A 22,440-nucleotide genomic window follows, 5' to 3' on the forward strand; every position below is an offset into this window, starting at 1 on the left:
GATCCCCGCTAATAAAAGATTTTTTGGGGGTTAAAAAGAAAGAAAATGCACTTGAATGGTCATCAACTATCCACGCATTTTCACTATACGCGGTTTTCAAATTATGAGCTGCCACTTGGTCGATTTTTATTTTATGTTAGAATAGCTTACAAATTAAACCTCCATCTTGTTTTTGAGGAACATGACTGTTTTCTGTATGGTTGGTGTCTTTGGACAAAGGTTAAATACATGTATATCATTTGTTTATCCAAATATGATATAATACACATAAAAATGACCAACACTTAAACACCGTCTATTGTCATCTTGTGTTGAATAAAAAACGGTCACTTTCACTTTTTACCCGAGCGAGGAAGAAGTGCTTTAACCCGTTTTGCCCAATGCGGAAGTAGGTTGTGCATATACCGGACTGCCTTACCTGGTTAACACAGGACATTATTAATATTATTAACCACTGTTCTAAATAAATTATAAAACATGAAACAAAGTCAATGCATGCTTTAGGATAGGATTTTTAATTGGATTTCACACAAAAGCTGTCATCTGAAGGATTTATATATTAAATCTTTACCACTTGCTGATGATATGAGAGCCCAAAAAGGTGACATTTTCTTTTGAAGTCCTTTTTGCACAAAACTCCAGACAGAAAACTTGTTTACATTTTTTTTTTAAATCTAAGGCACGTTAACAATTATTGCTTTTGAGTCATGTGGACATGAAGATGGATTAGTTTTTTTTTTTCATCCACAGCATTAAAACCATTAGTATTTGTCTATTTGACCAACAACTCCCTTAATGGCGTCGCTTAATCCTACAAGAGTAAATCGTATTTCCCTGTTTCAAAGTTGACCCAGCCACCTTACTATCCTCCTTTGTCAAGATGGCCCCTCAAGTAGGTGCGGCGAAGGCTCTGTGAGGTGGAAGAGGTAATAAATGTCCTCAGGTGCCGCGGCATATGACTCCTACAGTGTTTAGAAAAAAAATGTAAAAAAAATTTAAAAAATGGAATCACCTTTAACAGTGCTGCCTTGGTGAGGGGTCGTGTCAACTCTGTTCCCTGAAGGGTTGAAATTCCAGACTTCCATGTCATAAATGAACTCTGGCCTCCATTATGGCAAAGTAGAGCTTGTCGTCCATCGCAACATAGCGCCCGACTTTTACGTTTAAGAAGTAGATCCGGTCGCTTGTGAGGCGAGGGTCGTAGCCCTCCCTCTGCAGCCTGGTTTTCTGGATTTTGAAGGTCCCTACAGTACAGAGGAATGCAGAAGACATTATATAAGATGTTGCGATTCAGAAATGGGAACTTATTAGCAATGGTTTACCTGTGGTGTCAACGCACGGCGACAGTCGTAGGAACACTGGCCGAGCGTACGGCGGGAGAGCGGTTTGGATCTTCTGCAGGAAGGCGTCGCAGTCGAAAGTGCCATCAGTGTCCGTGATGGCGGCCATGCCCGCCTTCCCTTCGACACCTGAGCATAACATGGGAGAAGATCAAGTATTGTGATGGCGACCCTTCATTTCCAAAATTCCCAAGAAATACCACACTCAGTTCATCCAACTAAAATCCTTCTGATCCGACCCAGCCCCAGTCCCTACTAGGCTGATCAGCAAGTTTAAAAAACCGATAACTGATCACAAGATGGAGCAATGTGTCCACTTACAAGACTTGTTCATTTATTGTATATACTTGTGGAGGAACCTAACCTAGCTGTAAGCTATAATCAACAAAATAACAATAATAAAAAAAAAATAATAACAATATAGTGCTTTTCTAGTCACTGAAAGACGCTTTACAATTTCATGCATTATTCATTTACTCCTCAGTCACACTCGGGTGGTGGCGAGCTACTTGTGTGGTCACAGCTGCCGAGGGGCAGCCTGACGGAAGAATGGCTACCATTCTGCGCCTCCGACAATATTCTAATTTAAGATGCGCCTGTGTATGAGGTGACTCGTGACTGGACAGAGGGCTCACAATCGGTGTTCTAATTCCTTCTCATCATTCTCATTCTAATTCAAAGCAGGACAAATGTATGTTGTATGTTGAGCTCACCTGGCACCGTCACGCCGTACACGGCCACATCAGTCTGATCCAAGAGACTGCTCAGTATGCCTTCCACTTCGGTGGTAGACACATTCTCTCCCCGCCAGCGGAACGTGTCGCCGCTGCGGTCGCGGAAATACATGTAGCCCAAGTCATCCATCACTAAGACGTCACCTACGGGAGACACAGGAAGATGGAAATATTATCCACGGGTGAGCTGCAGCTTATCCCAGCTGACTTTGGATGAGAGAAGAGCCAGCCAATTGCAGGGCACATTTAGGCAAACAACCAATTAACAACAATTTGGTCTTCAGTGTATGTACCATGCATGTATTTAGAAGGTGGGATGAAGCTGGAGTACCTGAAAAAAAAAAAAAAAAGCATGCAAGCACCAGTAGGACATGCAAAAGCCACACAGGAGAGAAGGAGCCTAGAGTTGAAACCCGAACTGCTAGACATGCTAGTCGCAAGGTCACAGTGCTATCTCCAAATGCTATTTTGTTAATAACGACTATTAGCTGAGTGTATTTGGACAGAAAAAAAAGATGACAACTAACCTGACAAATAGGCTGAGTCGTTTTTCTTGAAGACATTTTGGGCTATTTTCTTGCTCGTGGCGTCGTGGTTAACGTAGCCATCAAAGCGTCTCAGCGGATCCTTTTGGTTGATGCGCCCCACCAGGAGCCCCGGCTCACCTGGAAAATCCGGAAGGGATCCAGTGGGTCACTTTTAGGTCATTTGCCACATTGAGGAAAGTGTAGTATTAGTCACCAGGTTGACAGGGCACACAGAGGCCCCGGCTATTCCGAACCAACTCCATCGTGTCCTCATCCACTTTGACCAGACGGATGGGGTAAACATTGGGCAGAATGCGACTGTTAAATCCACAGGCCCCCACCTGGAAACGGTGGCTTGCTTACATCCATTTCATTTCAGCAAACTATACAAAGGCCGGTGTGATTGCTGACCTTGCCGTCCAAGTTGGCGATGCTACAGTTGCACTCGGTCGCTCCGTAGAACTCGCCGATCTGCGCCACCCCGAAACGCTGGGTAAAGGCTTCCCACACGCTGGGACGCAGACCGTTTCCAATGGCCAAGCGAACCTTATGGGCCTTTTCTGACGGCCGCACTGGCTGAGACAGCAGGTAGCGGCAGATTTCGCCGATATACTGGACCACCTAAAAGTCAAATGGTTAAATAATTAGGGCTGCAGCTATCACATATTTTTAGAATTGAGTGTTCTATCGATTTTGCATTTCAACCACAAAGTAATTTGCATGCGAGGTGCAGGTATAGATTTTGTCCATTTGGGTTCGCCATCCTCATGTTCTACTGTAGTATCTGGGATTTCGACTGTGTATGGCTTTAAAAAGTGGGGCCAGGCCTGGTGAGTGATGTGGGCGTCTGCTCATGAGAGTGTAGGGTTGGCTGGCTGTTAACTTGCTAATCTGTTAGCCAGTCTGCGTGTTGAGTGACTCGGCATGAGTTGTGGCCATCAGCAGCCCGGGTTGTGCTTATTACATGTTTGTTTTCGTCCTGTTAGTTCAATAAAGCAATTAAAAGTCCATCAAAAGTGTATCCTTGAGCACTGGCACGGGCGTTAAAATACGTTCCAACTAGCGATGGTGGACTATATTAAATTCGCTAACCTCAGTACGTGACCTTGAGTTGGTGATCATACGTGCTGCTGTTGTGGTACATGTTGCACTTTATCTTCCCTGTTATGTTTTGACTGTCTGACGTCACATCGCATCCAAAGGTCAAGCAGCGCTGCATTGACTTTTGTTGGCTGCAAAGATTACCACTACCTCACAGCGTTAAGATTCTGATAAGCGGCACATTACTCAGTGAAGCTGCCCAAGCGGTGGAGTTGCTGCAGGTATTTGTATTTGATCATGTTTCCATGCACTACATACACACAATGTAGTGTATGCATGGATAAAGGTGGGCTGGATCTCGCCGCCGAGTGCACGCTGTTATCCATACACTTGGCGACGAGATGCAGCGCGCAAAGCCTCAGTCGTCGCAGTAACGAAAGCCAGGCTTGAAAGGCTAACAATGTCTCCTCCAAATGTAAATCTCTTACAGTGCAGTTGTACTTGATACAATCATCCCAGAATCGACTTGCGGAGAATTTCTTCTTGACGACGACAGTGACACCGTGGATCAGACTTTGGCCGACTCCCATGATGTTACCTGGCGAAGAGGAACGCGTACGCATCAGTTGTGCTACCTAGAGGTGGGAACAAAGTGCTGACGAAGATGTGTCTATTAAACCTGCAGAGTGATAAAGAGGAAGACAGTCGTAGATGATGTCATCCGGGCGCATGCGAAAAGCATAGTAGCCGAAAGCGGTGATTCTGTAGTACCTGTAGAATGCACACTTGGTCTCAGATGATACACGTGCTTCAAGGGAGAACATTTAGTAAAGGGTAACATACCTACTATGTACGATAATAGCAGCCTTGGGTAGTCCTGTGGTGCCAGAGGTGTAGATGTAAAACAAACGGTCTGCAAAAAAGACAACAGAGCCTCCTGTTACACCTAAATAATAAGAGCGAGTATGAACATGACCGACCACAATGGACACGTTCCAAAGACTGAGAGAAAACACAGTAACAGAGGGAATGCTAAAGTCTGCGATACATCCAACCTTGACTGTTCTTCTGATGAGCTCATTTCTAATCCTATTCAACCTGGTCACTCCTTAAAACTGAACATCATGGCTGGCCTTATCACTATCTTATGAACCTTTCTCGCCTAATCTTCATTCCTCTCCATGTGCATGTCTCCACCTTCCTAATTGTTCCTCCACCTGCTCCCTGCTCTCACTGCAGCTCACAATGGCATCTGCCAACATCGTGGTCGAAGGTCCAGTCTAAAAATATATAGTATGAAATATAAATGCATACAGATCAATAACAATACAAAACTAAACTGAGATGAATCAATAAATACTAAATAACAATCATCTAATTAAATAATAATAGAAATGAAAGACAAATACCCATGCTATGCTACTAACCGTTCATGCCTTTATGTTTAACACAAGGTAAAGGGTAGTGCCTCGATGTTGACGCTAAAATTGGATCCAGGAGCGTAGCACCCAGATAGGCCCCGTGATGAGTGCTGAGGTCTCCGGTACAAAACCTCAACATGGACTGATCGAGGCAGGCGCTGACCTCTAACACGGCTGATATGGAGGTCACAAAGCAAAAGAAAACGGAGGTCTCGCTAATTATTGAGGATTAAAAGACTTATTTTCATGTTAAAATACATTCTTCCATTTCTTACCATCAGCAAGCTCAGCTCCAAACACGATAGCCCGAGACCGAGACACCCTGATGCAGTGCAGGAGGGTGTCCTTGCGGAGGTTGAAGTTGATGAGAGCCGCTTCCACGCCGACCTTGGCCAAGCCCAGCCAGAGCGCCACCTGCAACGGTCGGCTTTCCATGAAGAGGGCCACCACGTCTCCAGTGATCCAGCCCTGACCTCTGGCCCAGTTGGCCACCGAGTTGGACACTTGGTCCAGCTGGGTGAACGTCCACGCTTCCCCCGTGGCCTCGTAGATCAGCGCAATCTTGTTCGGGTTGCGTTTCACCGTCTGGGCAAACATGGTGAGGATGTTGCTGCCGTCGCGCATGTAGCGCCACAGCGCCAGCTTGACTCTCAGTAGCACGCACAGGCCTCTGGTGAGGGGCAGCGAGGAAAATAAAAACAGATGAGAACTTCTCAGTAATGTGGTACCTTGATTCAGGAGTGCCCCAAATAAGAATTTTTCAAGTTACAAGCCGTTCGCTCGAGTGATGTGGATTTTTAAAAAATGAAGCAATTTAGGTACTCTAATGGCATGTGGGCAAGGAGAAGGCGTTTATAACATGAGACAAACAGTCAAACACCATAAATACTAAATGAGAACATTTGCAAGGAGCAGACGCTCACACTGAACGATAACCGGCAAACCAGACTCCAGCTCCTGACGTCACTCACTAAAACAACACCCCTTAAAGGCACACATCCAACACTTACATACACTTAAACATACTTTATTTCTTTACATTCTCTGTTATTATCTTTTCTATACAATACAAATGATTACAGATTGATCGCATTTCAAGGTTTTCGTGAAGTCGAATGAAGGCAATATTTGTGTTTCCTTTCAAGGTATCTTCATTTTAGTTTGAACATTTCAAAGAATATTATGTCTTATTCCTAGTCAGCTGGTCTAAGGTCATAAAGGCACAGCAACGAACCTACTGTAACAAACCTATGTCACGTGCTAAAATGCTAGCAGCTGCACAAAGGCTGTTAATGCCTTTTCTTAATTAATGCCTTATGTTTTTGATTCAAGAAATGCCAATTTTAAACAGAAATGTTTAATGACAAGAAAATACAGTTTGCAAAAAATTGCTCACTTATATTTTAAGGTGGTGATTAATTGGGCCACAGCGTCTATTACGGGCTAGAGCTTTTTTATTACCTTGTGTAGAGACATGAGAGGTACTAAATTAGAATCAGCTCTCTGTCTCTTTACAGGACACATTTGGCTCCCCGACAAGCTTTGACTTACGTGACATCTCTCTTGGCGGTCCGCGCCGCGATGTAGAAATACTTCCAGCTGCTGGTGCCCAAGTACAGCCCGAGTCCCGCCATCAGACTCCAGGGCCAGGACACCCCGATGAGACGCAGCAGGGCCATGGAGCCCAGAGAGGCTGACACACTCGCTGCATTGTGCATTCTACAAATAGATTCGATTCGATTAGATTCGATTCGATAGATCAATGTGTCGATGATAGATAGCGACAGGGATATCAACATAAACAGCTATGGCAGACAGATACAGAGAGCGAAACAGACAGACACATACACGGACAGACAAACATGACAATTTTAGGGCACATACATGTGAGAAATATGTATAAAATAACAATGTATTAAAAAATGAATGGCACATGCAGCTCTTGTAGGCCAAGTTCAGGCTGCACTTCCACTTGTACCAAAGCTAATAAAAGAGGCGTTTTACGGTTAGTTTACTGTCACTCGGTGGAACAACACAGTAGGTCACGTGTGTGTTAGCCTAGCCACCAAAAGCCAAGAACTCCACTTACCTCAAGTAAACACACGCAGCGGTGTCACCTTTCACCCAAAAACCCGAAAATAACCGAGGGCGGTCACGGTTACACGTAATGGTTCCCGAGAATTACTTCCCGATTTGCTGTGGCCTTCTATTGTGCGGACAATGTTGTTGTTGTTTAATAGTTGTGACACTTTTGCATCTCGCCGGTTCGCGTGGGTGCACAAAAAAAAAAAAACAAGCTGAGTGACACTCTAAATGGCGTCCTACGTTCGTGAGAGTGCCGTTTAAAGCCAGGCGTCCATCGTGTGTGTATCCGGAAAGTTAAACTACATCAAATTGAGCGTATCCAAGTTTTTAGGGTGGTCCTGCCTTTTTTTTTCTCCCCTCTGTACTCCATGTTGGACAGAGACGTCGCCGATGAAGCCCCGCCCCGCTGTCGCTGAGCGCGACATAATGACCTCACCTATTGGTCGACTGAGGTGCTCGTCAAAGCAATGCTTGGTTTCTATTGGATAAACTCATCACCGTCCCTTTACCCTCCCGCCTGATTTGCTGGAGGTTGCTGACAAATGGATTACTAAAATACTAAAATGTTGCGTAAATCTGTTGTACATCCTTTCAAACAATCTGCTCCTTTGTCGTATAAGCTTGCTGAATATGAAAATCACTAAGCGCGTATTTAAATGTTTTTGCCTGTATTTTGGCGAGCTACTTTACAATGGAACTCTGATTTAAAATAAAATAAAATAATGTTGACATTAGATGCTATAGCTGTAAGTAGGACATATTTTCCTCTGAAAAATAAGAAAAGGTCTTATTTAGATTAGTAATTGACACTAAAATGTCTATTCATAACAATGTAGTGCCTTTAATCACTGAATATTAAGATCACCAGGGGTGCATAAAATGTATTTTGGGTCAATTACTATGCAAGGTCACTCTGAAAAAGGCTTAGATGACAAAATAGTTGACATTAGATCCTATAGCTCTAAGTAGGACGCCTTATCGTTTGAAAAATAAGAAAAAATGTCAAATTTAGCAGAGTAATTTGCACTAAAATGTCAATTCAAAACACTGTACCACCAACAATCACTAAATATAAAGATCAAGTGTGTATGAACTGTTTTAGATTGAATTTAGGGTGAATTACTATCCAAGGTCAATCTAAAATAAGCATTGACGACAAGTTGACATTAGATGTATAGCAATAAGTAGGATTCCGTAAATGTCTTATTTAGCAGTAGAGTAGTTTGCACTAAAACACCATAGTGCCTATAATCACGTATAAAAAGCAGTGCATTAGCAGAATCGAAACAATACCTCATAATGAATGTTGCGATTATGAAGCACTGAACTACAAGGAAGAGACTCCGGCAAGCACAAACACAGGAAACCCAGCATAATAACTACCTGTTGCACCACTATTTCGACATTATGCACACATACGCTCACGTTTCCTCCCTTGAAAACTGACTTAAACAGCTGAGGAACATACCTGGATCCTTGTGGCCCAAGAAAACAAACCTCAAAGTCCAATAATGAGTCCTACAGGGTACATTAGTGTACAGTGAAGGCCTGCGCCCAACTATTGTGCAGAACAAAAAAAAAGGCACTCCATTTACAACCCAATTTTCTTTAAACAAGATGGGGCAGTTCTGTAACTGAATAGTATTACGTGTTACACCAGGTGAACAAGTTCTTCATATCAAGAATGCCTTTCTGGTTAATCACATACTCTAAATCACACTGCACAGTCAACGCTCAGTGTGTGCAGGTTTCTTTTGCAACGATGTAACTACCTATCGCGTTTACTTTTTTCACATTTTGCCATTTACTTGGAAAGGAAGCCGTGGAGAGTTCGTGTCAGCTGATCGGTATCGGCGGCTATCGGCAGATACACAAAGTCAAGTGACGCAACTATGAAATAAAAATGGGACTGGGACATCCCCATTAAAAAAATGTAAATAATGGGATATAAAGTATTTTCTATGACATGGAAATATAGATAAAAATAATGAATGATTAAATACAATAAAAAGAGAAGATGCATACAAATAAAATTCTAAAATAAAAAAGCTAATATAAAATAATACAGTAAGTATAAAATAATACAAGTAAAAAAAAAACTAAAGACATTTTTTTTTTTTTTTATGATTCTTTTATTCTGTATTATAAACAACACACAAATGAAATCCTGGAGATAAAAAAAAATGTTTTCACACCTCGTAAATATATACAGTACATTTCAGCACAATGAGTGGAGCAGGAAAACACAATAGTGAATTCCACTACAGCTTGTTGGAAATCTCTGCTAATTTGTCCTCCGTTTTCTGGGGCAATATCATACAACGTAATTAAGTCTGACACGTTATACAGATTTATTTTTTAATAAATATCAATATATATATTTTAGATTGTTTTGGGTAGCAAGTTACAGTACCTGGATCGATGCACCTGACAAAACAGGTCTTAGTTTCTTTTTGGTTTGAATCTACTTTCACACATAAATGTAAGAAACGTGCATATTGCACATTATACACCGGAGGTTGAAATTAGCTCATTTGACCAGATTCATTTCTCAATTTTGCCGACAGAAAACCGACTTTAAATGGCATCATAACGCTCAACATTTCCATGTCAGTCGCTTATAATGCAGTGGCAACATTCATAAAGAAGAATACTACAGTGGATTAATCAACAGACAGCTGGCCAGCGCTTGTTGGAGTACACATGATGGAGAAATGAGAGTTTGTCTCCTCAGATGTGCGACTCTCCTGTGTCCCGGCTGCTCGCGGACGCCTTGGGATGGATGACAGGAAGAAAAGAGACAAGCCAATCAGTCACTACTGGACAACTTTATTGCTCGTTCATGATCAGCAGAGGCCGGGCGGCTCTGTCAGCGGGATAAAAACGCATCACCTCCATGTAATCTATCGCTCGGGATCGCGCTTTGACATTTAGTACACCGCAACTGACCAGAGAGATTGTTTGCAATATTTTAGTTTGGATTAATGCAATTTTAAAATGACTACCTCAATTATTATTGAAATAATGTATTACTTTTATTGTGTTCAGTAAATGAAGTTGACATATTATATGAATGCACCAGCAGAGTACTATTCTCCTGCTTCTCAGAGTGTGAAATGTGGCCTTGTTCAGTCGAAGACAAAGCTATTATTCGGTTGTACGTATACAGCATAATCTCAGCTCCTCCGAAGTAATATATGACAGGGAGTACTGTTATATTGAATGTCTAAATGTTCAAATTTGTGTTCAAATATCAGTTGCTACAAGCGGACTAACGGCGAAGCTACGTTTGTTTTAAATACACAACATGTAAATCTCCTTGTTTGATGTTTGGCTTTACAGTAAACTTCAACTGCGAGTGGTATTAAACAGCTTGAAGCCTTTTTTTTGGAATAACTGTTCAATATTTGCCAGTGTGCTGCTACTGTGAACTGAAGTAAGTTGAGTCCACTGCCACCATCGCAAGTTTGAACTCGCAAATCAAAGCAAAAAAGGGCTCGGATCGGAATCATTAAGTGTTTTTGCATACATTTTGCCATTGGCCAATAATTATTAAGTGTACTTTTTCTCAAAAAAGGATATGTGCTCTTTTTCTCTATTCCCAAGACACCTTTTTGACGCCCCTCAACATGGCCGAAAACCCGCCAATTATTATCTTTTTGGTGAAATGTACACATTTTAGGGATCCTGAACATGACCCCCCCCCCCCCCCCCCCCCCCCCCCCCCCCCCCCGCAAAACTCAATCAGTAGCACAACTACGAAGCTCCCCTTCTAAGTTTGAAAAGGTAAAAAAAACAGTTTCGCCTACCAACATGCAATTTCTTGGACATGTCTATCATAACAGGATGCACAAAAAAGTCTCCAAGGACCCGTGCTTGAAACGGAATAGGAAGTTGGCCAAACTCCCAGTCGGGCAGTGGTGTCAAATTCATTTTGGTCGCTGGCCACATTGCAGTTATGATTTCCCTCAGAGGGCTGTTATGAATGTGTAACCATAAAAATGGTCAATTGCCTCATCATATTTTTACATATGCACAGCAAATTGAGGGATAACTAGTTGTGAAATCAGAAGACAAGGATAAGTTTGTTCCACTATTGTTCAAGTATCTGTAATAAGTGGTCCAGTCATAATAAAAAAAATAAAATATCTCAACATAATTGTTTATTATGTATCAGAATTTGAAATTTTGGTACAGATTTTAATAAGAGTCATGGAAGTTGATGTACATGATTTGCTTTCACGGGCCACATAAGATGACTTTGGCAGGCCGTTTCTGGCCGCAGTGCCTTGAGTTTGACACCTATGCAATAGGGAATTCACCCAAATGAACCCCAATTGGAAGAAGTCATCTTAGACTGAAGGGTGCTGCGAAATTGTAAGTTTAAAAAAAAAAATTTTGAAGCTACTAATGTGGGCGGAGCACGTTAAATTTCGAGGATCATTTCATTATTTCGCCATAAAAATCAAAATGCTTTGAAAGCAAATTCTTACGTGCTGTCTGCTGGAAACCGAGCTGAATTCAGAGTAGTTTTTCTTAGGTGGTGCACTGAATCTGGACAGGAAATTTCCATACTCGTCCCTTACCTAAATTGCGCAGTACAAAGTTTGAAGTAGGTTAAAACGTTGGACTTTAATTGGCTTTGCGTGCGTCTGGCTGATGTTTTGAGCGACTGACCTGCTTGGAGAACAGGCAGTGCATCACAAACAGCATGAGGCCCTGGAGGCTGGCGAAGATGGTGAACAGGTACGACACGACCGTGGTGCTCTCCTCAAATTGGAAGCAGCCAAAGATCCACGTGGTGCCCAGCACGCACAGCTGGGCGACTGCAGTGACGGTGAAAGCCCTGCAGGGGGCGGCAGAGGAGCGCAGAGGGAGCAATGAGGGGGAGTGTGACGAAGGTTGAGTAACACATCTTTTGCGCGTTGTTCTGCAGGATAAACATTTTAAAAGGAAAACAATTTACACATGCTGAATCCCACTTACTTTATTTTTTGTAAGGTATTCATGTCAGGGTTTAGACTTGAGAATTTCTGGGCCAACTTCCACGCGGTGATGAGAAAGAAGAAAATGTTGATCTAGAAAGCAACAAAAATGTGATTTTAAAGGATGGAAAATAGACTTTTTACTGTTTGTGCACAAGTAGTTGGCTATCGCATTTTGGAGACATTATTCAAAAGAGTGACGATCTTACTGCGGTACTTACGGCAATGATGACACAAGCCGGGCCCAAAAAACTCCAAATAAAATCCACTTTCAACCAACAACTGCAAACACACATTGAAGAGCCACTGAGCAGATTGTTGCAAGGTGACACAGTGATAAACTGAAAATCACCATCACGGAGTACAGCACTCACTATCTCCGGGTGCCGTATCCTCTGGGGTTGACCGAAGCGCAGATGGCGACGATCACAGCCGGGACACCGTAGCCGCCCGCCATCATGTAGAGGGTCCGGAAGTTGGTGTTGAACACCAGGATGACCATCCGGAAGAGCTGCACGCCTTCCAGACACATCCAGCAGAACGCGGCCAGGAAGAAGAAATGCAGCAGGCCGGCAATCACTGCGCAGGTACTCTAAAGGATGGGACACCCAGCCAGCCTTCTTGTGTGGAGTTGGCATATTCCTCGCACATTGCAAAAACATGCATGACTTTTAACGTTTTTTTTTTTGGTACTCACCTGGTTCTCTGTGCGAGAGATGCCCACGAGGAAGATGAGGGCGGCCACAAAGAGGCTGACGCACAGGTGCAAGTGGATGGTGGTCCGAGGGCTTTGGATGGAGCGGATGAGCGAGAAGGTCAGGATGCAGATGAGCAGGCAAATCAGCGACAGGGACAATCCCACCCAGGTCACCACCTGCAACTCGAACGTGGCCTGTCCGGAGGAGATCGGCGCATGAAGAGCATCTCCCATCCTCACACTCGAAGTCATTGTGAGGCACAGGTTGAGTTCGGAATCATTCATTTATTACCCACTATACCCAAGCGCTACGCAGTTCTAGGGATTTCTCTTTTATATAGAGGACTTTAGAGTTGACTAAAGAGTCCTCAAAAAACCTCTATACAGTGATCAGGGAGTAAGGGATGAGTGAATAATTCTGTTCAAAATCATTCACTCTTTCCCCATTGAAATAAATGCAAATACCATTAATCCGTTACAGCCTCCCCAAAAAAGAAATGTTTGTGTTTGTGTTTTTTAATAAGGAAAATAGCACTCTATAATATAGTGTTTTATAAGAAGTAGTAAAAAGTAATAACATAATTGAATCCATTGCAAAGAATTAAACAGTTAATGCTGCAATCCAATTCGTTGCGCTGCTCCTTCTGGTGTGCCCGCCTTGGCCACCGGGAGTCAGTATAATACAGTAATGCAGACACAAACGAGGAACAATAGTGCTTCTTCTTCTACTAATACTGTCCGTGACTCGATAAGATGCTGTAATATGAATCCTTTTTTTCAAGTAACCATCGGTTGGTTGTTCACGACCCTTCAAGATGTATTGTGGGACGCATTGAGGTCACTACATAGTGGATAACCTATACTCATTACATATTCGAGCAGCATTACAAAATGGTGAGCTTACGATATAGCGGTTAGGGAGGAGTGATTCCAAACACAGCCAGAGTGTTTACCTCTACGTCGTAGAGGGCCATGAGCACGGCAAATGTGCTCAAGTGGTTGCAGGAGCACACGGTGAATTGGGAGTTGGACTCCACCGTTGCGCAGCCGTCGGCGGACCAGCTCCCGTTCCCCCGGGAGGCGTCCCAGAACACACACACGTGGCGAGACCCGTTTACCTGGAAGACAGCAGTATGAATGGATGTAGCTTGTACAGTGTACAATATGGAATGCACAGTAATTGAGAGTTTTTTTTTTTTTTTTTCTAGAAACAGCTTTGTGTGTGTGTTTTTTTTTTTTTTTTGGATTCACGTAAAAAACGAGTCACAAAACTACACACAAGCATCATCATGAATGAAAGATTTTAGTAGGATTTCGCACCCAAATAAATTGGTTATAGTAATAATATTTGAGTTACTTGAAAAAAAATAGTTTTATATGAAACAATATCTTAGAACTCTGTGAAAAAACTCTTACGAGATTATAGTTACCTGTGTCAAGTGGTGAAAAGTTAGCATGACCGGCTCTTCCAGGTGACTTGTGTCGGCGTTAGTGACCGAGACGGTCGCCGCTTTGGAGTTGATGACGAAGCTTTGGTTGGCCTGCGGATTCATCCCGCTGTAAAATCTGTCGGTGAAGGTCTCCAGGTTGGCGTAGCTGAGCAAGAAGACGCTCGCGAAGCCTGTAAGAGTCACAACATAAACACAACAATCAAGTTGACGTCTTCCTGAGAGCGCTCACTAGTTGACGGCGTGAACGCCACCTGGGTACTGGGAAGGATCTCCGGCGACTGTTTCCAACTGGATATTCAACATGACTGGCTTAGTTGATAATGTCACGACTCCCTGGGGTGACGTGGGTCCTTTGTGTGAAAGCAGCTCCAGTTCTGTCGACAAATACAGTAAATATGTCTTGGTCAACTGTTTCATGCAGTTATTACTGTTTTTTTGGTAATGATAATGACTTAAACAATTATTTATTTAAATGGCAGTAAAGTGTGTTCACCAAGTATGTTTGTGGAATGTGTTTACTGTTGCCAAGCATCATTTTTGTGAAATGTGTAGGGTTGGGCGATTAATCCATTTGATCAAGATTAATTAATTTAAATATTGCTCAGAATGATTACAATTATTATTATTTTTTTGGGCTTCTCAAGTTCACAGCAAAAGCAAAAGTTACTTTAATATCATTGCTATATTCTTTTTCTATAAGCAACGGGAAAAAACTGATTTTGTGAAAAAGATTTTATTATCAGGCCATATCGCATTACCACTACCTACAGGCCTGGAGTGGAAGTGCAGGGGTGATGATGCAGCGATGCAGCTTCACACTTCAGTTGTGAGCACGTAATAAGCATACATTTTTATGCAATTTCTTACTAAATCCTCGAGAGGAGACACTGCACCTCTTAAAGGAATGTAAAGCGGCTAGGAATACAGTATTATTACCTATGTAGGCGGAGGATCTCCTTATTCTAGGGGCTTTAATGAAAGGTCCCGTCATTCTCAGCGCACTCTCCACTGTGTCCAGAAAGATGGACACCTTCCTGTTGTCATCAAGAGCTTTAGTGGACAAGATGTAGTCCATGATCGCCAAAAGCCTCTGCAAGAACAAGGAATTATTTTTCTTAGAATTGAGGTATTCATCTGATGATATGTTTAATATTGTGTTGTGTGTGTATGCACTTTCTGCTCACCCAGTAGAGCCGCAGGGAAGTTGGAAAAAATAAAGCACCCCCGCCACGAATATGTATTATTGACACCGAATCTCGTACACATATTCATCAAGACAATATGCGCAAAAAAAAGGCAGAAGAACCCATGCTGTGAAACGCACAGGAAGTCAGCCATTTTGGTGGGAGGTAGCCATTTTGGCAATTTCGCGGGGTTCTTCGGCGACAAAGTTCCATTCGTCCATTTTCAATAGCCTATCCCAATTGACATTGGTCGAGAGCCGGGGTACATCCCGGACCGGCCGCCTGTCAGTCGAGTCTTCAATGAAGCTAACATGCATATTTTTGGAATGTGGGAGAAACATTCAAACTCTCCAAAGGCTGAGATTCGAAGCCAGAACCTCAGAACTGGGCAAAATCTGGCAACCAAATCGATTTTTTTAGGGATGCACTGATGTCACTTTACCTCCGTTTCAGTATCAAGTACCGATACCTGATAATGCCATTGCGTCTTGCAATTGTAATAACAATGTTTTCTTTTAGCCCAATGTTATTCGGAAACACAAAACATAACTTTTCTTGAACATGGCATACACTTAACTCAAATGTAACAGTTTTTAGAGTAACAAGTTGTTACAGTATTTGTGAGATTTGATCCATTTTGCAGAGCATAATTTGCAGTCAGCTACAAAGTGTTTTTTTTTTTAAGGTACTTTATCTTGACACGGCTGACCTGGCTCCTACTCCCCCAGTCCAGAAGGTACACTATATGTCTGGCTGGTAAAGTGGTATTGATGTCATAGTATTGCAGCATCCACCCCCCCCCCCCCCCCCCCCCCCCCCACACACACACACACACACCCACCCACCCAAGTACTAGTACTGCACAGACATACAGTTTTTAGTATTTTTCCAATTTTAAATGCAAAGTTCAGGGGAGAAATACCGAAAGCAGGTCCTGGTCATCCAAGGCTTGTGGATCCTCACCCTTGGTCAGGTCCTCACAACTTCTTTCCAGCTGCATCATCAGATCATGTGCAATGGGAACGATCTAAAAAGGAATTATTTTAAGGAGCATTAAACACAGGAAGAGCTTTTCAAGTACAGCCTGTGACTTGTCCGTGGAGTTACCTCTTTCAGATCCTCCGTGTTTTTGAACACATCACAATCGAATGCTGAAGAAAAATGAATTTTAAATTTGCACATATTCGTACCCGTGCGTATGTGCTTGTGCCTCATTTGTTCAATAAATCGACCTGACTTAACAAGGATGCTGGAGGAACTATTCCTACCCGTGCAGCGGGCGGCTTTGTGGCCGTAATTGGTGAACCCTGCGTGGCACGCACAGTAAGGGCCGCTGGCTCCAATGTGGCAGGTTCCATTTCCACAGTGGTTTGTCTCATCAGTCGAACATACGGCTAGAGAAACGGAAACATCAGAATGTCAAAATAACATTCCTATAGCGACTGTTGAACAAAGGGGAAACGGGGACTTTTATTCATTTAAAGGTGGCATCGTCGTGAAAAATCAGATTTTTAAATGCTCGTTTCTCCTCAATTCAGCGCTACATAGTTCTCAGTCTTTGCATATTTTCAGCAATTATCTTCAAACGTGTAATATACTAAGGAAGCTCTGAATTCACTTTACAGTTTAGTTGGTCAGAAAATTATTTATTTACAACAAATAAAATATCTTCCTTCAACTATCTATACCACAGATGTCAAACTGGTGGCCCGGGGGCCAGATCCGGCCCGCCACATCCTTTTATCTGGCCCGCAAAAGCAAATCAAAATAGCTAATTGTGTTTTAGTGTAATAACATTGAGATATTTTCAAGCATTTTTTTGTTACCAATCCTGCTTCGAAAGTAAATGGAACAGTTGAAAAACGTTTTGATAGGCTTCTGAATTCAAAACTGGTTATTCATTGTGTTGTTTATACTGTATTTAATTATATGAGCTAATCTTTCATTTATACGGGTTCACAGTCGTAGCGGCCTTCCGAGGCAAGTCATAACTATGATCAGAACTATGATTTGGCCCTTTGCAAAAATGAGTTTGACACCCCTGAATTTTATACCAACAACACATAGTGATAGGTAGAACAATTAAATTAACTGCCACTTGACGGCAGAAGGTACATCAGTAAGCTGTGTATCCACTTTCTTTGACATTTTTGATGTTGTGCTGTGAATTTGATTTCTAATGTAAAATACTGTTTGTGCCGTGGCTCAATAGAGGTTGCAAAACACTGTTCTAACGGTGTAACATTCGTCTTGAAGTATGAAAAAATGGATGGATTACATGATGGTGCTGACCTTCACATGGCTCTCGAGGTAACGTGAAGTTGTCTCTGCCAGACTTGCTTCCGAAGCCGTCGTTGCAAATGCAGTAATAACTGCCAGGCGTGTTGATGCACTTCGCATTAGGCCCACAGATATTTTCCTTCAGACACTCATCCACATCTACAGAACAGACAAACATCAATCTCTAAACAGGAAAGTCATCCACGTTGCAAACTCCACGTCCAACTATGTGCTGTTCAAACTACACTTTCAAAAAAACAACAACCAAAAAACCAGTACATCTTACCATCACAGTCAGAGTTAACATTGGCAACGAATCCCTCATTGCAAGCACAGTAGTACATTGGAATGGTGTTAATACAGTTTTGCAGTCTTGTACAGACGTCTTTATTCTCCAAACATTCATTTATATCTGGTGGGGGGGGATAGATATCAAAGATGAAATGAGCTGTAAAACTAATCTGAAATGTATCTGTATCTTTGAGAAGATAATTTACCGCGACACATTAAAGATGATTCGGCAGTAAAATTGCTTGACTTTATGCTGGTTTGGAAACCATTGTCACACTTGCAGAAGAAGCTGCCAATGGTGTTGTAACAATTTGCGTTCACTCCACATGGTCCAGTGTCATCAGGGTAGTCTTCATCAGTGGCACACTCATCTTCGTCTTTGAGGAAACATGAATGAATGAATGAATTTCCGATGCAACAATCAGTGGTGTTTAATATGAAAAAAACCTCATCAACCACTTACCATACCAGGAAATGTATAGTACTTTTCAAAACAACAAAAAGTGATATCTTAAAATATGGAAGCCTTACTTGTGGTAAATAAATTGTTGAAAAAAAAAATAAAAATATTTGTGACATTTGCCACTTGTTGTTGGGTAGAATTCATGGGCTGCAACCTTGTCTTTAATGCTGGCAACAACACACCCTTTTCTTTGCTTATTTTACCCCCCAAAATACAAAAAAAATATATATACATACCAATGCAGTCGCCGTTCACAAAATTAAATCCCTTGGAGCACGAGGATTCTGACAGCGCCAAGATGGACGACAGGTGCAGAGCTGAAAGGAAAAGGCGAGAAATTGCAGTCATCCTCCCGTTCATCACCTCCTCACACGCGTGACATGTCTTAAAGTGGAACCCACGCTTCATCTTCTTGCAGGTCGCTCAATCAATCTGAAAACGCAGCCACGGAGAAGTCAAATGATACGTTTGATGTGAATTAGTGTGCGAGAGACTTTGTCAAAAAGGCAAATGTTCTCATTTCTCCACCCTCATTTCCTCGGATTGTTCCCATATACGCCGTGTGCGCCATCACTCACTCGCAAGGCCGTGCGGGACTTCCTATGGGCGAGGAAACCTCGGCTGGCACCGTAGGTGCAAAATATATATATAACGTTACATTCTCAGTCAGAGTCAGTCCTCTGTGGTTGTCTAAATCACAGATGAGGAGCATAAAGTATCTAGAGACGGGAAGAAAGAGGCCAATTACGTCGCTTTTCCTCCATAAAATGAAGCCGCACTCACCCCTAAAAGAGGGAGGCCCGTTTTAACATGTATTATGACTTTGTGGAAACATTTACAAATGTGGTTGAGATGTTTAAACGCCTCCAGTAACTCAAACGCTTACTTTTCTCACAATATTAAAATTCTAACAGCTACTAATGAGTTCCAATACAAGCCAGAATTGTGCCTTTACAAAGATAATAATGCTCCGTTTTGATTAACAATACACTTATTATTGTGGCTGTAGTTTGTCCCAATTGTACATTTACTTTATAAGCTGACTTTTTGAAGTTAAACCTTCCACAATACCGCCTTATTGTATATGTGACATGATGTCATGATACTTTTGTCGGGCTTCGCCTTTTACTTATTGTATCAAAAAAAAAAACGTCAGGTTTGTTTTGTCCCCCGTGGGGTTGCAGGCGCTATCAGGCGGGTTCTGCATGCGATGAGCTCATAGTATATAAATGTCTCTTTTCTTTAAAAGCAGAACAGAGAGTCCTCTCTGTGAGTAGTGTAGCTGAGATAGGGAGTTGTTGGATGATAAGCAGAGCGACACATCCTCCCACTTCCCTTTAGTTTATTTGATAGCTGATTCTGTCGCCATTTAGTTATACTTTTTAAACTATTGGCAGCATAGTGGTTACCAACTCTGCCTCACAGTTCTGAGGGGTGGCGCCAAACTTGAAAAATTCCCCCCAAAAATCAATGTATTTTTTTATTTAATTAAAAAAAATATATATTTTGAAATTTTATTTTTGATTTCATATTTATTTTTTTCCCCTTAAAATTGTCACTATGACCAGACTTTAGTAAAAAAAAATATATATTTTGAAATTTTATTTTTGATTTCATATTTTTTTTTTCCCTTAAAATTGTCACTATGACCAGACTTTAGTAAAAAAAAATATATATTTTGAAATTCTATTTGTTTCCCTTAAAATTGTCACTATGACCAGACTTTAGTACATAGTAAATATTGTATGTGAAAAGAATCCGTCGCCTCTGACCCCATTTTGTTAGATTTTTGAGAAACAACCAATTACAGACTGAAGGCACGACTTACGATGTGTCCTTTATTTTAAACGTGTTTGCACGCCCGCGACCCTATTGAGGCGAAGCGGCTCCGAAAATGGATGGATGGATGGATGGATGGATTCATCGTGGGCACCCCTGTGGTCTCACAAAAAATGAACTTTGAACGGATAACAGTGTTATTTTATTTGGTGGTGTGAGATTTTTCTGATATAAAATAGGTGCCTTGGGTCAATAAAGTTTGTGAATCACTGCTTCAGATTGTCACGTGACATTTTCCATTGTTCTGTCACAATATTGTGTTTAGTATCTAAACAAACTAGAAAGGCAGACTTAAAGTGGACAATAAAAATAAAGTCCATACATCTTTATTTCAAATGCCAGGTTCTTGTGATATGAAAAAAAATACACGAAGATAAAAAAAACATTCTGATTTTTTGGGCGCTTTCTAGTAGAAGCCTGAAGCTTTTGGTTTTGTGGTTGACCCAAACATACCTTTTGGAATTATGGCAAAATGGTTCAGCATTGATTTGATCAGACCCTAAGACATATTTCCACATGTCGGATTGTTATGGTCCGATGAAAACAAGGTTAAATTCTTTTTTTGCCATAATTCCAAAATGCGGATGTGACAGCATCATGCTTTGGCCATGTGTCCCAACACTTTTGTCCATATAGCATTTGAAAGGAATCTGCCGATCTGATTACGAGGCAGTAAAACCACACGATTCCGCACAGCAATGATCTTAAAGAAAAATACACAAGGAAAGCTAACTGAATGAAAGGGTATTTGTCTCATTATGTAGGGTTGCAATAAATGATTTCCTAGCAAATGAATAAAGGTTTACCCCACAGACGTTAACAAATTGTATTTCAAATGTTTATAGCACTACGGAAGTCAGTGTTAAAACTAAAAAGAGACGATTTTCCATGGAAGCTTCTGCGTAAGAGAAGGGTTTTGACTCACCCAGAAGCAGAAGTTTCCTCCTCCCTGCCATGGTGACCAGAATAAGATTGTCTTAACTTCTCTTCTCTCTCCTCAGAACCAACCTCTGTGTTTGTGGGAGTTTTGTGCACTCACCACGCTTGTACGACGCCCCTGACATGAGCGGAGTATTCAGTGCACATGCGTGGGAGGGGTGAGCGAGTGGGGCGTGCGAGTGTGTGATGTTTGTTTTCATTTTTTTTTATTTTTTTATATCATTTCCACAAATCATCACGTCAGTCTCTCACTTCCTTCTACATGGTAATTCTCTGTACAGGGGGGCAGCTGGAGGGTCATGAGCTGTTTAGACTCCCTGACCTGCCATTGTTTTATGTGGCCCAATATGATGCTCCCCTCCACCCAGCCCACTGGCAGCGTTATTACAGAGACTCTGTCTTAACTATGACGATGACATATATATGGCTTCTGCTTCAGATTGCGACAATGGGAGACAGTGAAACAATGGTGCCTAATGTTGAACTTGGAAATAAATTGGAGGGGGTAGGAAAACCTCCCTTTCTTGTATTTTCCCAACATTTTCTCATTTGGATTTTTCATGGAGTCTATCTTAATTGAAATGCAGAGAAACTACATTGTCTATAGAGGGGCCCACGACCAAATTAACTTACATTATGTATCCAATTAGCTGCTCTATCATATTTTTAAAATGTTTTCTTTGCGCCATTCAGAGCACTACCCCCCCCCCCCCCCCCCCTCCCCCTCCCATTTCTGCCTAGCTGCATTTTTTTTCATTGTACATTTGGGAGCCCTAGTCTTAAAACCTTCCAAGACTGTGTGCCAAGTGCCTCATTTGATCCAGTGGATAACAGCGTTATGAATTTTATATTTAATAGAGGGGAACGATTCAGTGGACCGTATGCACGGCAACGCATTAAGCATTTCCGATGGAAAGGTCAGGCGGCATAACGGTTTTCGCTGTCAATATGTTGCAAGCTACGAAAGAAAATAACCTGTCATTAAATGTGGTAATCTGGGGTTGTGTTTGCGGTAAAAATGGCATCAAACGTTTTTTTGTTTTTTTTTTACTTTTGAAGACTTTTGAAGAAGAGGCGATATCTTCTCCAGCCAACACTAGTGAGCTTCCCGCTATGTACTACAAAGACGATGGAAAGTTAACATTCGCAGAGACAATTTCACC

The 22,440-nt window shown here is 41.9% G+C and overlaps 2 protein-coding genes across 6 annotated transcripts; both read right to left on the reverse strand.

Moving 5' to 3' along the window:
- Positions 1-496: 496 nt before the first annotated feature.
- slc27a1a (solute carrier family 27 member 1a) lies at positions 497-8,771 on the reverse strand. Of its 3 annotated transcripts, XR_009784799.1 has the most exons (14): positions 8,617-8,771; positions 6,615-6,782; positions 5,339-5,733; positions 5,070-5,237; positions 4,486-4,555; positions 4,322-4,413; positions 4,131-4,240; positions 3,013-3,222; positions 2,816-2,942; positions 2,602-2,739; positions 2,054-2,218; positions 1,323-1,469; positions 1,013-1,244; positions 497-910 (listed from the first exon to the last, which is right to left on the reverse strand). XR_009784799.1 is itself a non-coding variant. In XM_061749216.1 (13 exons), exons 2-13 carry the CDS (start codon positions 6,779-6,781, stop codon positions 1,087-1,089), a joined length of 1,947 nt encoding a protein of 648 aa, XP_061605200.1. In that variant the 5' UTR covers position 6,782; positions 8,617-8,771; the 3' UTR covers positions 497-1,086. The 3 variants fall into 3 exon arrangements, 2 of the variants coding, with proteins under 2 accessions (XP_061605200.1, XP_061605201.1); XM_061749216.1 differs by having other exon boundaries at positions 497-1,244; XM_061749217.1 differs by lacking the exon at positions 8,617-8,771 and adding an exon at positions 7,153-7,546 and having other exon boundaries at positions 497-1,244.
- Positions 8,772-9,270: 499 nt separating this feature from the next.
- On the reverse strand, positions 9,271-21,412 carry LOC133466383 (adhesion G protein-coupled receptor E1-like). Of its 3 annotated transcripts, XM_061750010.1 has the most exons (20): positions 21,264-21,377; positions 18,901-18,931; positions 18,736-18,816; positions 18,243-18,413; positions 18,032-18,157; positions 17,758-17,904; positions 16,734-16,859; positions 16,573-16,616; positions 16,388-16,492; positions 15,218-15,371; positions 14,533-14,655; positions 14,261-14,451; positions 13,784-13,948; positions 12,831-13,025; positions 12,508-12,725; positions 12,355-12,415; positions 12,135-12,226; positions 11,826-11,994; positions 11,642-11,734; positions 9,271-9,920 (listed from the first exon to the last, which is right to left on the reverse strand). In XM_061750010.1, the coding sequence occupies exons 2-20, from the start codon at positions 18,905-18,907 to the stop codon at positions 9,879-9,881; spliced, it is 2,310 nt and encodes a 769-aa protein (XP_061605994.1). In that variant the 5' UTR covers positions 18,908-18,931; positions 21,264-21,377; the 3' UTR covers positions 9,271-9,878. The 3 variants fall into 3 exon arrangements, with proteins under 3 accessions (XP_061605994.1, XP_061605993.1, XP_061605995.1); XM_061750009.1 differs by lacking the exon at positions 18,901-18,931 and having other exon boundaries at positions 21,264-21,412; XM_061750011.1 differs by lacking the exons at positions 9,271-9,920; positions 11,642-11,734; positions 18,901-18,931 and having other exon boundaries at positions 11,856-11,994; positions 12,508-12,750; positions 21,264-21,412.
- Positions 21,413-22,440: the final 1,028 nt, after the last annotated feature.

The sequence above is a fragment of the Phyllopteryx taeniolatus genome, chromosome 16, assembly GCF_024500385.1.
Source record: "Phyllopteryx taeniolatus isolate TA_2022b chromosome 16, UOR_Ptae_1.2, whole genome shotgun sequence".
Taxonomy (NCBI): domain Eukaryota; kingdom Metazoa; phylum Chordata; class Actinopteri; order Syngnathiformes; family Syngnathidae; genus Phyllopteryx; species Phyllopteryx taeniolatus.